Source organism: Fringilla coelebs (genome assembly GCF_963513975.1).
Source record: "Fringilla coelebs genome assembly, chromosome: 8".
Classification (NCBI taxonomy): domain Eukaryota; kingdom Metazoa; phylum Chordata; class Aves; order Passeriformes; family Fringillidae; genus Fringilla; species Fringilla coelebs.
Window position 1 is genome coordinate 8,270,389 of NC_140066.1, and position 15,297 is coordinate 8,285,685.

The 15,297-nt window shown below is 38.2% G+C and overlaps 1 protein-coding gene across 1 annotated transcript in view; it reads left to right on the forward strand.

Moving 5' to 3' along the window:
- FAM13C (family with sequence similarity 13 member C) overlaps positions 1–15,297 on the forward strand; it is a gene marked incomplete at both ends in the record, with an annotated part of 111,724 nt that overhangs the window by 26,892 nt on the left and 69,535 nt on the right. The window contains one exon of the mRNA XM_084210334.1: positions 2,758–2,804. Coding sequence (XP_084066460.1) covers positions 2,758–2,804 — 47 coding nt within the window. The remainder of the gene's footprint in view (positions 1–2,757; positions 2,805–15,297) is intronic.

Genomic DNA, 15,297 nt, shown 5'->3' on the forward strand with positions numbered 1-15,297 from the left:
GTGTGCAGCCTTTCTTTGAGACTTGGTGTTACATCTTCTCTCTCAACAGGGCTTTTATAATTATTTTCTTTTAATAGGAAGCCAGAAGGACATTTGCCATAGCAAAGTTTAGCATAATGAACTTAAGGTGTTGTGTCCAAAACACCATGGGGAAAATTTCAGGTTATAAGGGTGTGCATTTTTAAAAAGTACTAGCTTAGCTTTAAATACTCTTGCCACTGAAGAGGTTGATTTTGAGGCTACAAGCTGGTGGTTTTGTATAAGTAGGTGCTGTAAAAAAAAGATGCCCTCAATGCACTGTGCTGATTGAAATTATCCTTTTGCATTGCAGTTTTTCACTTAAAACAGTACGATCAAATACATGGCATTTTTCAGCATGTTTAACCCTCCATTCAAAGAGAAGTTTGGTTAAATGCAGTATGCAACAACTTTGTGAACCATCCTGCAATGGATTAACTGTTGGTGAAAGAAGTAAAAAAATTTAGACTCAAAGCCTGTCTTTAAAATGGAAAGGAAAAATAATCACTGTGTTTTGTGTCCTTATCAGATATAAAATGTTTATTTTGCAGATGTGGTTTTTTCTATGGCTCCATATTCCTTGGCTTCAAGGGATGTATTTTTAAATTTTGAGTGAGTAGGTAATTACAGCCATTTCTTATACTAACTGCAAAGATCCCTGGAGAAATCTGAGTTCTTCTGCAGAAATCCATGTGAGACTAAAAACCAGTAATGTGTGTTTAGGGTGCAGTGATGCCATGTGTGCTGTGTGTTCATAGCTGTGCCACTTCCACAGAGAGTTTATTTTCTTTTTTAGTGTTGTAAAGTTTGTTTTCTTTGTAAGTGTTGTAAAGTTCAGGAGGAAAGCACTTAGTGCCTCTTGCTGAAAAGGTTCCAGTAAAGACCATGCACTAATTAAAAGCTGCTCTTTCTAGAGGGAATTTGAACAAAAATAATGCTGACTCTCTAACCTAGGGGAACTACAGCCACTGCAGGGGAAAAGGGAACATAAATCCCCAGATGTTTAACAGAACGTTGGAGCAAGTCCAGAATAAAAGAAGGCAATTGGGTGGGGTGGGATGAAATGAAATTCACTCACTCACTGGAGTTTGCAGGGGACATTTCTGGGTTTAGGATTTTAGAATAATCCAAGACAGGAGAGCCCTTGGGAATTCCTGAGGAGGAGTTTTCCTTGCCCCAGAGTGTCTGCAGTGCTCAGACAGTTGTATTGGCTGGTAAATCCAGCACACTGTGATGCTGGAAAGTGAGAAGTTGTACTTTCAGGTGACAGGATAAAAAAATTGCAATCTCTTATTTACAGTCAGGAAATATATAGTGAAACACTGATTTATGTGCATGTATTAGGGTAGGAAAGCAAAGAAAGAAGATGAAGAGACTTGGTGTTCTAGGTGGGCACTCTTACGTGCCAGCCATTGATCTGAGAGCTCTTGAGCACATTATCTTCCTTTTCAGCTGAACATAATCAGCATTAGGCTTGTAAGTGAAGGGAAATTCTGTAGTTCAGCACTGTGCATGAAATTCCTCTTGGCAGGCACTAAGTGCTTTGTGTGTGTGTGTAAGATTTGGGTCTTTATTTAACAAGGCAGTTCAGGGCTTGCCAGCCTGCTTAGTATACTGAAGCTCTTGGAATTAGGCACATGCCTGTTTCCCTGACTTGGGACTAAACCAAAAGCTTTGCATTTCCATGATAATTATTCTGAAGTTACTTGAGGTTTGATCAAGGTTACTTGATTACTTTTTGTGCATGACAAGTTCCTCCTGAGTAGCTCTGATTCGGTAAGGCTTTTTCCCTGCTACATAATAACCACATGGCAGATGTAATTGCAATAACACTTTTGTGTCTACACTGCAATGAATACTGGTGAATATTTAGAATTTTTTATTTTTCTAGCAGAGCTAGGAAAAATCACAAAGAACAAAAGGATAAAGAGTGAAAAGTGTATTGAAACTAGAACAGATTTTCCAGTTTCCGTTTTACATGGTGTGCTGTCTGGGGTCCAGATAACACAAGATCTGATTCAAAACTCTGTTATCTCTAAAATTTAAAATAGCACTACTGAGGTCCTTCAAAAGGAAAATGAAGCTTAATCTTAAATGACCAAATCTCCAGCTGGTTTGGGGAGAGACTTTTAAAATCCTTCCTATTTGGCTACTTTGATGTTTCTTATAATGTATTCTGTATTCAACTATCAGGTCTTGCTGTTTTATATTTCTATCTTCCATTTGCCATAATATTTACCATCACAGCTCTAATATTGTGTAAAATTATGAGCAAAAGGAAATTTAATACATGGAATACATGATATTTTGATTCCCTCTGACCCTTTGGATGCCTGTAAGTGACCACATGACTTTTTCTGTTACCTCTGACCCCATGGGTGACCTTTGAGCTCTGGATGACCTCTGACCTTTGGGGAACATATTGAGCCCATTCTGACCTTTCAGTAATCTTTGATTCTGCAAGACCATTTGTCCTCTTGCAGTGACCTGTGACCCAGGATGACATCAGAACTTTGGGGATGACCTCTATGTGTATGTGTTCTATTAGAGTTCTGTTAGCATGTCCAGCTCCTTCACTAGGGCTGAGGTCTTGACTATAAGAAGATTGCAGATGCTTAGAAGAGCCAGAAGTGTTGTTTATCCTCCCAAAAATAGCTAAGAAAACACAAGTGAGTAGTGACCAAACTGGTCTGGAATTGAAATCCAGCCTTGTACATTCTGTCTCTCCTCTCTACACAGGCAAGCAACACAGAAGGTGCAGGAGGGGACAGACTCACATTGCTAAGGTAGGATGAAAACATTCTTTATTCGAACTGCTTAATGGAAACTTTTGATATCTCATGAGGAATTTGTGTACTACACTGTAATTAGTTACAGTTGGTTTGTTGGAGATTTGCTGGAGGAACAACCTCAAGAATGAAACTTCTCAAAGTCTTAATGCTGATATATATCAACTGTAGTCAGATAAATGCAGGTCACTGTCACCAGCTGACTCCCAAAAAAATGTATTGTTGATTCCTGGGTGGGTTGTTTGTGCGGAGTTTTTTTCTCAGTATTCCTCTAATGTTTTATTTTGCTTATAAATCCCTGTAATTGTGGGTCACCTGTTGGTGTGACTTGAATGAGCAGGAGGAACTGCCTGGTGTCAGAAAGCATTTAATGAATTTGCACTGATGTGGATTTGCACAGTTGGTGGAGATACAATCTATCAATAACTGAAGTCCTTCGCTGTGTTTCTGTCAGAAAGACTTGGCTTTTATGATACTGGCATTTCTCTAAGCTAACAGCATTATGTTATGCCCCAAGACTAGATTTCCTTGCATCATTTCTCCAGCAGACTTGTCTGACCACAGGGGCCTAACTCAGCAAAAAAAATCTTAAAGGAATATTTTACCCATAAAACTCAGAACCACAGTAATGTCTTCCACCCCATTTGCATTTTGGAGTAAAATATGTGGACTAAGCTAATGGCCAAGCCACTGGAAAGTCATGGTACACGTTGCACTCTCTAAGATATAGTGAGTTTTTTTCAGAGACCAAGTTTTTTGAATTCTCCAGTAAAAGAACTGAGGAAAAGATATTATGGTTCAGAACAATTTCAAGTATTTCCCAGATATTTTGTACTGCCAGATGCTGCTGAAGTATCCCACTTAATATTCTGTTTGCTTTGCCAGTAATGCAGCAGATTAATAAACCACATTAGGTAGGAAATAGCTTTTTGAGAGAACTAGGGAAGATAATTCAAGGTTTTAAACAAAGCCATTGAAGCAGAAACAGGCTGGCATTTCCCAAAAGCTAATCAAATACTAGCAGAGCAATGATGGAGTGTAACACATCATTTGGAAGTCAAAAGTCAAGGGAGAAGATTTTAAAAGATACTTTAAAAAACTCTGCTTCCATTTGCCAGCAGACAGTACCTCCCAATGTCAAGCCTCTATCACTATGGAAATTATCAGGTCCTGTTGGAACAATCATCTATTCTGTGAGGGGGCAGCTTCCAAATCACAGTGATTGCTTAGGTCTGGTGGGGGACCTGCACATGCTCCTCACTCAGTGCTGGATCTCAGATAGAAATTCTGGGGATTTTATTTCTACATTTTTGATCATAGTCAAATAACTGGCAATTGTTTTATTCTGGTCACGCTGAATTTGAGTTCTTCCTATTGACAAGTAATGCTTTGGATGTCCATCTGGGTTATAAAGCAATCGAATTTCAGTAGCTGCAATGAGAGAAGAAATAAAAATAGGAAAAAAAAGTGTATGTAAATGCATTTTATAAATGCTGGAGTGTATCATCAGGCTGTGACTGCTCAGCTTGAACTCTACTGGAACTAGGGCACTCTTCACAAGGATTTAAGGTCAAATCCCTTCATATAGAGTGGAATAAAAGCCAATTTTTCTGTCTTGTGTTTGTGCCATACATTTTGAATATAAAAAATTGTTTAATTCTCAAATATTTTGGAAAATTCTTGGGCTATGATTTTGTCTCCCTAACTGAAATTGCTGCAGAACCCTAAGTTCTGTATCCTTGAGATATCTAGATTCACATTTCTCAGACAACTGAAGTTCATGGGTGTGCATTCTTCTACAACCAGGGTCTGATGAAGGTCAGCAAAAGAAAAAAGCTTTTTTTTCCCCCAGGAACTTCTTTTGAATATGCCATTCTTGAAAGCAATTCTTTATTATTTGTTTGAGAAGTATTTTCAAGTCGGCTAGTTGCTGCTGTGAATTTCCTCACTTGTTTGTATTCATTTGAACAAAACTAAGTAAATGCTGTTGGTAAATATTCACTCTGCAAGCCCTTAGGCTAGTCAATAAAGCTATATGCCCACCTGTCTGTTACTGTCACTCTGCTGAAGTGAAAATGCAAAGTAATTTGTTTCTAGCAAAAGAGGATGAACAAATCACTTGGCCATTTAGTTTCAGGTAGTGTCTTGTCTGAGCATGGACTGGAGCACGAGTGAAGTGACCTGCCCTCCAGCAAGCAGCAGCCTTATTGACATGGAGCTTTACTGTTGGTCTAAAACAATTATCCAGTGCCAAAGTCACTTCTGAAAACAACTTTTAGATGTGACAGTCGGCTCCCCAAAATAGGCACAACGACCAAAACCCATGAAATCAGTATGTAGTACAGAGAGCAGTAGCCTCAGTCTGCTGTGATGGTTAAAATATTGCAATCAATAAGCCTACTGGGAGTATTGTGAAGCCTCCAGATTCTGAACCAAAATGTTGGTACTTGGTTGCCATAAAATCACCTTTTCTTTAAATCTAAGGAATTGCTGCCCAGCTTCTCAGTAAATATTTCAGCAAAGAACAATGCTCTCAAGAATGCGTGATTGGGAAAGGACAGAAAGTGTACTTTAGCTTTCCCAAATTCATGGCTACTTCTGAACTAAGAGCAAGGCTAGTTACCACACACCTTCTTTCACATCCCTGACATGGAATATATGCTTTGTTGTTTGGAATGCCTTTGTGCTGCTGCTTTCATAACAAAAGAGTTTCAGGAAAAACAGGATGATGCTTCTCTTTTTTCAGTTACTTCAGTCATGTGCTCTTATATTCCACAACTGAAACTTGTCCCAGTAATTTAACATTCATCAAATTCCTTTATCATGGAAAAGTGAGGACAACTCACTGTAGGTGAGCAAGTTACAGACTTCTGTACTTTGGTTTTGTGTACCAAGAGCTGTCTTTCATTTACTGTTACACCCTCTTAAAGTAAGCCAGTATGATGCCACAAGATCCCTGCCAACTGATTTTCTGTTATGTTTCATAAAGGCTTAAGTTCAGGGCATATACCAATCTCTCAGCTTAGGAGTCAGATATACAGAAACGTGTTTGATAGATGTCTACGGAGTGCTTAGCAGGCAGTTTTAATCCCTATATTAAGTTATTTATTAAGGGCAAATAAAAGTGTCTGTCTTGAGGTATGGATTATTAACATATCCCAGAATCTTGAAATGCTGCAGAATGTTTTTCTTTTGGAAAAATATCAAGGCAGATCCATCCTGTTGGGCTTTGATTTTTGTTACTGTTTTAATGTAAAAGCTAATTGTCAAACTGAATTCGATTTACCTGCTCTGCTGGCTAAATGTGAGGGTATCTGGAGATACACCCTGTGTCACTGTAACTGGGGCGGTTTCACCAGGCTGGCTGTACACACTGCTAAATACTGCTGAATCAAGCAAGCTCAAATAGCACTGCTGTTGTTATGGGAAACTGGTCTTTTGTCCTGCCTATTCCAATGCCAGAATAGTCAGGATGCCTTTTGGAAAGAGATGTGCAGAGTAACTGGAGCCCTTGGAGTCCAAAATATTTTCCAAATATTTTGGAAAATATTTGGAGTCCAAATACATGTGACGCACCTTGTCACATGTATCAAGGATGTTTTGTCAGAAACTCCTTAGGGATTAACAAACTAGCAGGTCCACCAAGACAAGTCTGAAATGGATGAAGTGTACTTTGAAGGAAGGGGTCAGAAGGTTGATGTTTCTCTTCCCTCCTTTGCTCACCAGATACTCTTTTCATAAAATATGCCAAGGTGATGGCAATTTGTAGTAAAGACCAAAGATGGCAAAAAATAACAAGCAATGGCAGGTGCTTTTCGTGCTATTTTTTTCTTCTGATCTGATGTATTATCTGGATACACTTTAAAGTGCTGTTTGTTTTTTTTGGGATTTTTCTGTCTTTGAATTAGGAAGATTCACCAAGGCTTGGAGATCTGTGGTTACACAGTAAGCTTGAGATACTCATGCCTCTTGCAAAGCAATGGGGCTACTTTTAGAGATTTGTTTGTTTGTTTTATTTTGGTTTTGCTATTTTTTTGTCATCTCACAGACAAAATAAAGAAAATTAACAATCTGGTTTTCAGATTTCCTTGGTAATGAGGTCAATGATGAAGACTAATTAATCAGTAAAAACTTTTGGCTTTTCATTAGTCTCCCAAAAGCACTTTTTACATTTTCTAAGTGAGAATGTTAGAGAAATTCACTGTTTTGTATGTTTGTCCACATGCATACCCATGTACATGGGATTACCTTGGTGTTAGCTGAAGTGATGTAAAATTTGACATGAAGCTTCCTTTCCTTTGGTTTTAAGAGGTGTTTTTTGCTGCTTGATATGAATTTAACCCAAGTAAACCTGCTTAAAGGGCAACACATCCATATTATTTTGCTCTAGCTTGACTATATCAGATTAATATTAGTGTGCCTGCACAGCCTTTACTGCAGGGTGATGTGTGATGTGGTGTGACAGCACTGTGTGGGCTCCCTCACATCCCTCTAGAATGACCTGTTTTCATCACTCTTACTGCTACTCCCCTGCTTGCATTGACCTTTAGAAGTTTTGGGGCTTGGTTTGTTTGTTTTTGTTGTGTGGTGGTTTTGTTTTTCCCACAGTAATGTCTGTAACAGGATTTCTTTCTGTTTATGCAATGAGTATTTTGAGTATTTTCCAAGCAAAAGAGAATAGTTTTCATCCAGTCTAGTAAAATTAAATCCAGTAATAAGTGATATGTGCAAAATCCTTGGAAAGTGTTGCTGGCAATCATTGTAAATTGTAGCTCAGTGGATCCTTTTCCAGCTTTGAGACTTTGAGAGTAAAACTCCACAGAAGTTTTAGGTTACCAGATTTTAATTTGCTAGTATAATTCTCTGAATATCCCTCATTTTCCCTTAATAGCAGTCATTAAAATTTGCTAACATCTCACCCTTTCTTCAGAGATCATGACAGACTGAGGAAATAGCAGTTTTCTAGACTTTATGCCAAAGCAAAGTTTTACCTTAATTGCTGTCAAGCAGTTTGTTTGTCTCACAGCTGTAAAACAGGTGTCTGTATCTCAGCAGAGCTGTGCCATGGAAAATTGAATGAAGCAGGCACTAATACATATCCCTGAGAGTTCAAACAACTGCTTTGAGGATCATGAGTTAGTCATATGCTGGAGCTGAAGAAGTAGAATTACAGAAACTGCTTTCCTCTTGATTTCTTATGATAATAGAAATTATGTAACTTAAGAGCTTTTGGTAATCTATCTAAAAAGTGAAGTCAGTCCTGTTTATACCAGGGACTATTTTGAGCTAGAAAATTCATAATTCCTCCAAAAGTTGAGGTTGGGCTTGCTTTGCTTCACACTTAGAATCAGTCTGTCCTATCAAAGAGCAAGATTTCATCACTGGTATAGCTGTGCACCTGCCTAAACACTTTGGAATGACAGGGCTGCATCTCTAATCTAGCTGGTGACATACTTAACTGGGAACTGAGTAGAATCACCTTGGGCAGTAGATACTTTAGGGGTGAAAGGTGTATAAAGCACCACAGGGAAGCATTGTATGCTGTGGCTGTCCCTAAGGCAGGTTCTTTCACCCAGCACACATGAACTGATCAACACTGTGAGCTATTTGGTGTTGCTGTCATTCTGCAGAATGGGGTGCCAAGCATCACTCATTTCAGGATGCAAGTACAGCTTTTGGTACAAAAATGTAACAAAGAATGATACAGAAATAGGTGATTTGGTCACTCACACTTATATAACAAAATTCACAGTGTATATGTGATGGTCTGGGTCTGGTTCATTATACTATGATTTCCATACATAAATTTCCCTAGGAATGTCATTTTTAGCTTTATAATTCTCTGAGCTAACTTGAGATCCTATTTTCACCCTTTCTGCTGCTGTGAAGTTATTACTTAACCTTATACTCTATTATAGTTTTGGCTTGAATCTATTTGAACAATTAATTGTCAATGAAATAAGGATTTCCAGTACTCTGTCCTGAGGGCTCATCATTGCTGTCTTGCTCTAGCACCTTGTTCTCATGGTTTCAAGACCAGCTCACAGTCCCTGTGAACTTTTTGTGGATTTTTTAATATCATATGTGACATCAATATAAACCCAGGGATTTTCCTAACTGGAGTTAATTGTTAACTCTCATTTGAGTGTTGCTTTTCCCAAGTGTAGCCACTGATTGTATTTCTATTCAGAAATATTTTATAATGAAGTGCAACTTGTTGAGATAAAGTTGCATATTCTCTTAGCTCTTGAAGGCTCCTATGGGATAAAATTCTCTTCCAGAGAAACCAGTTATGTTAATGAGGGAAAAAATTCCAGAGAATGGGTTCAAGAGGCACGTTCCCAAGTCAGAGCCCTTGTTGAGGAGAATAGATTTCAAACATGTGTTAAATATACTTTACATTAGAGACTTGGATTCCTCTGGAACTGCACATACCTTTGAGCCTTTTTTCCTTCTAAATTTTCCTTTCTTTTACTGTTGCTGAATCAAACAAAATCTGCCCATGGTGTGAGAATTGCTAATTGGGCTTTTCAATTACCATAAAATTTGTCACTGCTTTATAAATTGTGTTGCTGTTATGTGCTGTAGTGATAGGGTAATTAAAGCAGATGCAAAATATATAAATAGCCAGCTCTTTCTGCATGTGCCATTCCTCCAGGCTGTGTGTGGAGCAGCCCTTGGCTCCAGGGAACGGGGTCGTTCTGATGTTAATGGCAGCACATTATGCCAGCCTAAGCAGCTGCGGGAGCTGGGCTCTGCTTTTGGAGCTGCTCCTCAGCTTCAGAGGGAGTTAATGAGCAAATCGTTCTTCACATAGGGAGGGGACGAAAGAAAGAGTCTCAAAGCTGATTTTGTTTGCTGCTAAAACGAAGTTAGAGAGCAGAACTCCTCAACTACTTGAATTCATTTTAGCTTTCTACCCTAACTTGGGCATTTTGCATTTTTCATGACTCAGACTGCATGTCAAAGATGGTATGCAAAGATTTTTTTCCTAAAGGGAGAGCTGTCAATATGGAATATTTTAGGTTTTGTTCTTACGGTCAAATATGTTTTTATTTTTGCTCTTTGTATGATTTGTTATTCTGAGCAATATTGAAGAGCTGTGTTGTCCATTGACTTTGTTGCTCTCCTGCAGATACATCTTTTAAAATGGCCTAACTTGGGAAATAACAGATAATTAGTTTTACAAACTCCTTTCTCAGAAATGGCACTGAAGATCTGTGGTTTTCTTCTAGTGTGACATTAATGCTGCTTGTGGCACAGGAGGACTGTCAAGAGAATTTGAAAATTAGAGGTATGAATCATCGTGAAAACAGTGGTAATGTTATTTTCCATGGCTGCTGGTCTGTGATGTAACTCTGGATCAGATCTTGCTTTATTGCTGAGAAAAGAAATTCAATGGGCTGGGAAAGAAGTTCCCTGATCCTTCTTGATTATTTCTTTGGTACCACAAGCCATCTAACTGCTTAATTCAATTTAATTCTTTTGGAGTAATTTAGTAATTGAGAGTAATGGCACAAAAACCTCTCTGCACAGGAGGATGAGAATACCGGTTATTTACTGCAATAAATTTCAAAACATTTCTAGAGAGGATGAACATGGTCAGAAAGGTGTTTCTGTAATTTCTATCAGGTTGGAGAAGAGGGGATTATTAGGCCAATAAATTAATTACCAAGTTTCATTAAATGCTCTCAACCCAGAATTGAAGGCAATTTTGCAACATTAGCAATAGAGTGCAAATATACAAAACCTCTGATTTTGCCTTATATTTTATGAAATAATTAATCATTTGCTCTAATATTTCAGCTTCCCTGAATCCCCAGTGTATTGGGTTGAAATGCTGTCTGTTTTGCTTTGGCTTTCTTGTGATCTGAAGATTCAATTATGGTTAACTTTAATGAAGTAATTCAATTAAGTATTTGGCTCTTTATGAAGTAATGAAATAATTTTGGTGGCTAACAAAAATAATATTTGGTGTGGATTTTCATGGTATTACAGTACTGAACATTTGTGATAAAATGTTTCTGAGGGTAATTAAAAGGATGGAGTCTAAAAGCTTTTGGTATGACCAGTGGGGATTGCTGTGGAGGCCCTAATTAACAGGGAAGCATTTTGCTTTTACTACCCTGTGGTTTGAAGAGAAGGCTCAGAAAGTTTTTGTTATTAAGTAAATGTCTCAATAACTTCTCATATGCCACAGGCTTATGCCTGGATGGAATAAGGGAAAGCCTTAGTAAAAGCCCAGATTCCTGGTGAAGAAGGAATTCTTTCTTTCAATTTTACTTGTGCATGGAATATTTTAAGTGTTTTAATATTTATGGTTAAATGTGTTTTGAATTCCACGTAGTCTATAATTCTGAGAAACAGGTGTGAAACTTTTCTTACATATGGCCAGTGACATAAATTAATTAGAAACTGTGCCCTTAGATACCATCCAACCTCTGAGTCCTGCCTGTGCCCCTCCAATTGGAGCTCGTTGTCATGTGAAGTCACAACAGCATGGACCTGTAATGGTGGACTAGTATGCACAAAAATGCCCTTTCCAGTTTGTTGGCAACAACAAGAAGATTTGGATTTGGTTTAGAAGGGCAATTCTGTGCACTGCTTGGATTCTGGAAATGCCAGTCCTCAGTGGCTTTTCCTTGAATCTCATTGCCCTTGAGGAAGGAAACGTGGGCTGCAGGCTCCAAAGTGGCACCTGGAGCTCAGGTGGGCAGGGCAGAGAGAGCCCTGGCAGTGCAGCTCTGACTGAGGAGGGCTCTGGGTGTGTGCAGGGTGTGCCCAGGGCCCTGGAGCTGGAAGGGGCTCAGACCTCATGGCCAGGGCAGGAGGGGCACCAGGGCACTCAGCTCTCACACCTGGCTCAGGCTGCTGGGTGTATGAAGGGTAGGTGATGGATCTTGCTCCATCTGCAATTTTGTACTTAAGGCTATTGTTTTTCTCCATGACTTCTTGTTATTTTCCCTGATATTCTGATGATTGCTCTGTGAAGCAGTGACACTCATTTCCCAGTGAATGTTCCATTTTCATTCTGGGCTTCCCAAAAGCTTTGGCATTTTTCATCATATATATTGCATGTATTTTTCTTCCAAGTAACATAGCAATATAGAAAAATAAGAGTATCTCTAAAAACGAATGATTATTTACTTTCCATTTCCTGTATAAGGAGTTCATCAGGAATAACTTATTTTAAAAAACCCACAACTTCACACTGCTACTACTTAACACTGTAACTGCTGTAAAAGTGAACTTTCTGAATATCTGTTATGGTCTTATTTTAATATGTTGAAATGGATATATCATCAGGGGCATTTTTCTTCCTAGATTTGAAGTCCAGTAGTTTTCCAGGCAAATAGCATATTCCTTTGTTATTGGAAAACTCATGCTGAGCTACTTCACATTGGCTAACATTGCATGTCACCACTGATGTTTGTGTTGGATGGCAAAAAATGGCTGTTATTTGCTATTTCTATTTTCTATTCTATTGTTTCTACTTTTTTTGAGTCTTTCTCTGCAAAGCACTTAATCTAGTAGGCTGAAAGTGGGATTAAATATTAAAAGGAAAAGACAATGGTTACATTGAATGCAGGCAGACATCCAATCATGCTGCAAAGATGTTTAAAATCAGTGGTGGTATATAACTTGTTTGATGAATTTGAGAAATATTTTAATCTCTGAGAAGACTGGTAAGTAGATAATTTTTTCTTTTATGAGCCCAAATGAACAAATGCATTTTGTATTTTTTATCTTGGCAGTTCTATGAAGTGGAAAATACATGATTGCAATCTTGTTGGGGTTCAGATTCAGTGTGGGAAATCCTAAGGTGTATTCAGAGAAAGTTCTGAAAAGTTTGCTATTTATGCTTCTCACTTGGTTGTCCTGGAGACTGTATTAAAATGGTCACAGGAAAGACAATATCCTCACTGAAATTCAGATCATAGGTTTATTTTTTCTGGCTTATGACTATATATTCTTTCTTTACAAAATAAAATCTGAGAAAAAGTTTTAGTTAAGCCCTTACAATTGTCAGCCTTCAACTTTTACCATTTGTAGGTTAAAAATGTAATTTAATGACCTTATTAGAAGTGTGTGCTGCAGATGTTTTCTCATGGATAAGTCTTTCCAGTGAAATCGTCAATGTGCCAAAATATTGGGTTTTTTAATGCTCCTCCCTTAAATGACCAAATCAATGACTCTTTTACCACAGAATGCTGTGTATTGCATTTCTTCTTAATTTTTTGATGCAGAAAGTTTACTATTTTTTTTCAAAATTACAATTTTTTATAAAAAGTTCTTCCAATTTTTCTCAGCTGTTCAGACAACTGCATCCCTTCATAGTCCATAGCCTCCTGTGGGAATGGTCTGTGTCATGGTTTCTAGTTTTCCTTGTGGGTTTCATTTTAAAGGATTTGTTCATATGAGCAAGGATGGTCCTGAAAGGTGGTAACAGATTTTTAAAGAAGCTGTATATAATTAAAATGGTAAATAGGAAAATTTGCTGCAATGTCATTTGAGAATATTTTAAGCCCTCAGTCTGGTCACATCTGAGCACCTGGGAAGACCACGGAAGATTTTACCAGAAGATTTTACCAGCACACACTTCTAAAAAGTGTAAAGTGGCTGTGCTGGGAAAGCAGATGGTACAGGAACACAGTGGGTGGGCTCCTGGATAATATCCACCCAAAGCACATAGCCCCAGGTGTCACAGAGCTCTGGGGAGCACACAGGCTGGCTTTGTAGTGGTACTGTAGATATATTTGGGCTGACAGGTAAGGGCTGAGTTTGTGCCTTGCTCCTGCCAGGGCTGAGATTGGGTCAAGGAAAGATTGCAGGAGCCAGAGGTGCACCAAATTTATGGGATCTCTAAGGACACAGGCTCCAGGATGGGAGGAGGTATCTTGTCCTGCAATTTAGCATGTGATGGACAGTTTGTTCAGTCTCACTTCAGCTGAAAGGTGTGAGGCAGGTTAATGAAAATATTATTAAGTGGTCACCAAGGAAATATGAGCTCCTTAACACTTCATTCTCCCTCTTTGAGTTAGATTCATCTGTCCATTTCAGTCTTTTTCCATTGATGACAAAGCAAGCTTCATTTTAAAATACACCTTGAAGCAGCAAGGCATTTTTCTTATTATATATTTATAGAGTGTGCCCATGACTTGATTTGCAGGAGATTTTTGTTCCAAATGTTTCTGTTCTATGTGTCTACTTGTCTGCTGCAGTCTGGTAACTGGAACTGCTGTGAAATATAAGGAAAAGGGCAGTTCAGGATTAGTGCAGCTGTAGAGACCCACATAAGTTATTAAAATCAAGTTAGGAGCTGTTTAATCACTTAAAAAAGGAGTCCATGCTGAGTTCTGCCTTCACTACAGCAAAGTAAGAATTGCTTGTAGTTGTGTTAACCAGTTTAAAATTAACTTTACCTACCCACTGTATTGTAGTTGCAGCAGTGACCACAGCAGATGTGGTTGCAAGTTTCAAGGAGAGGTATGCTAGAAATCCTTTGAAAGAGCCAAATTATAAACCCTTATGTTTATTTTTAATGTTTTTTTTCTGTAAAAATTGTCATCTTGTGTCAGACTACAAATATTTTCGTATTAATTGAGTGAAAAGATAAACATGCACCAGCAACATAATTTTCCCTGCTTCACAATGCTCATGTGAAAGCAGCACTCTGACAACACTTCAGAGGGAGGTAAGCTTTTTTTAGAGAAAGCTAATTACCTATATGTTGTTTATTTTATTAGCAGTAGTCTCTCCCAGTTCAATTTTAAGTTGGCCAAAATATATCAGCTTGTTATAGCCTGGACATCAGACTGAGATATTCATGTTTGTCTGAGAGTGAGTACTCATATGATCAACATATTTTTATAAGAAGGTTGCCATTTTGGCTTAATTTTAGGGAGGACATTTGAGACATTTGGTGCTTAGGCTGTTCTTTGTCATCTGAAATGCTGCTGGAATACCCCAAGTGTCCATCTTACCTGCCTGGTCAGCACAGGCACCTGAGTTGGTCACAGACTGTTGCTTTTCTCCCTCTGTCCATCAAATAAGAATGTTCAGGGGGATTTAAATTTCTTGTGAGGAGATGGATTTTTTGTTGCTTAATAGCCAGATATTCAAAATTCATTTTTCAAAATTCTATTTAATCTTTCTTTTCAACTGAATGGGAGCTCTGGAAGCATCGTGAAGTCTCCTTTTCATATTCTGACTTAGATCAGAAGGATAGATTCATCCATCTGTGTCTGTCTTGGACTTCTTGTTTTGGGTTTTTGTTATATCTTGCTGGTCAGGACAAAAATAGTTTTTTTATCAGAGAGATTCTATCTCATGTTCCTGCTGACTAGGAAGGAACAGTTTTATTATGGAGGGAGAGGGTTTCATTGTCTTTTTTGCCTAATTTGAGAGATGACATTGACATTTCTGAGTACTGATAAGTTCTGGCTTTTGTTATACTATTGTTCTTTATGTTAAATACTGGCATTTAGAC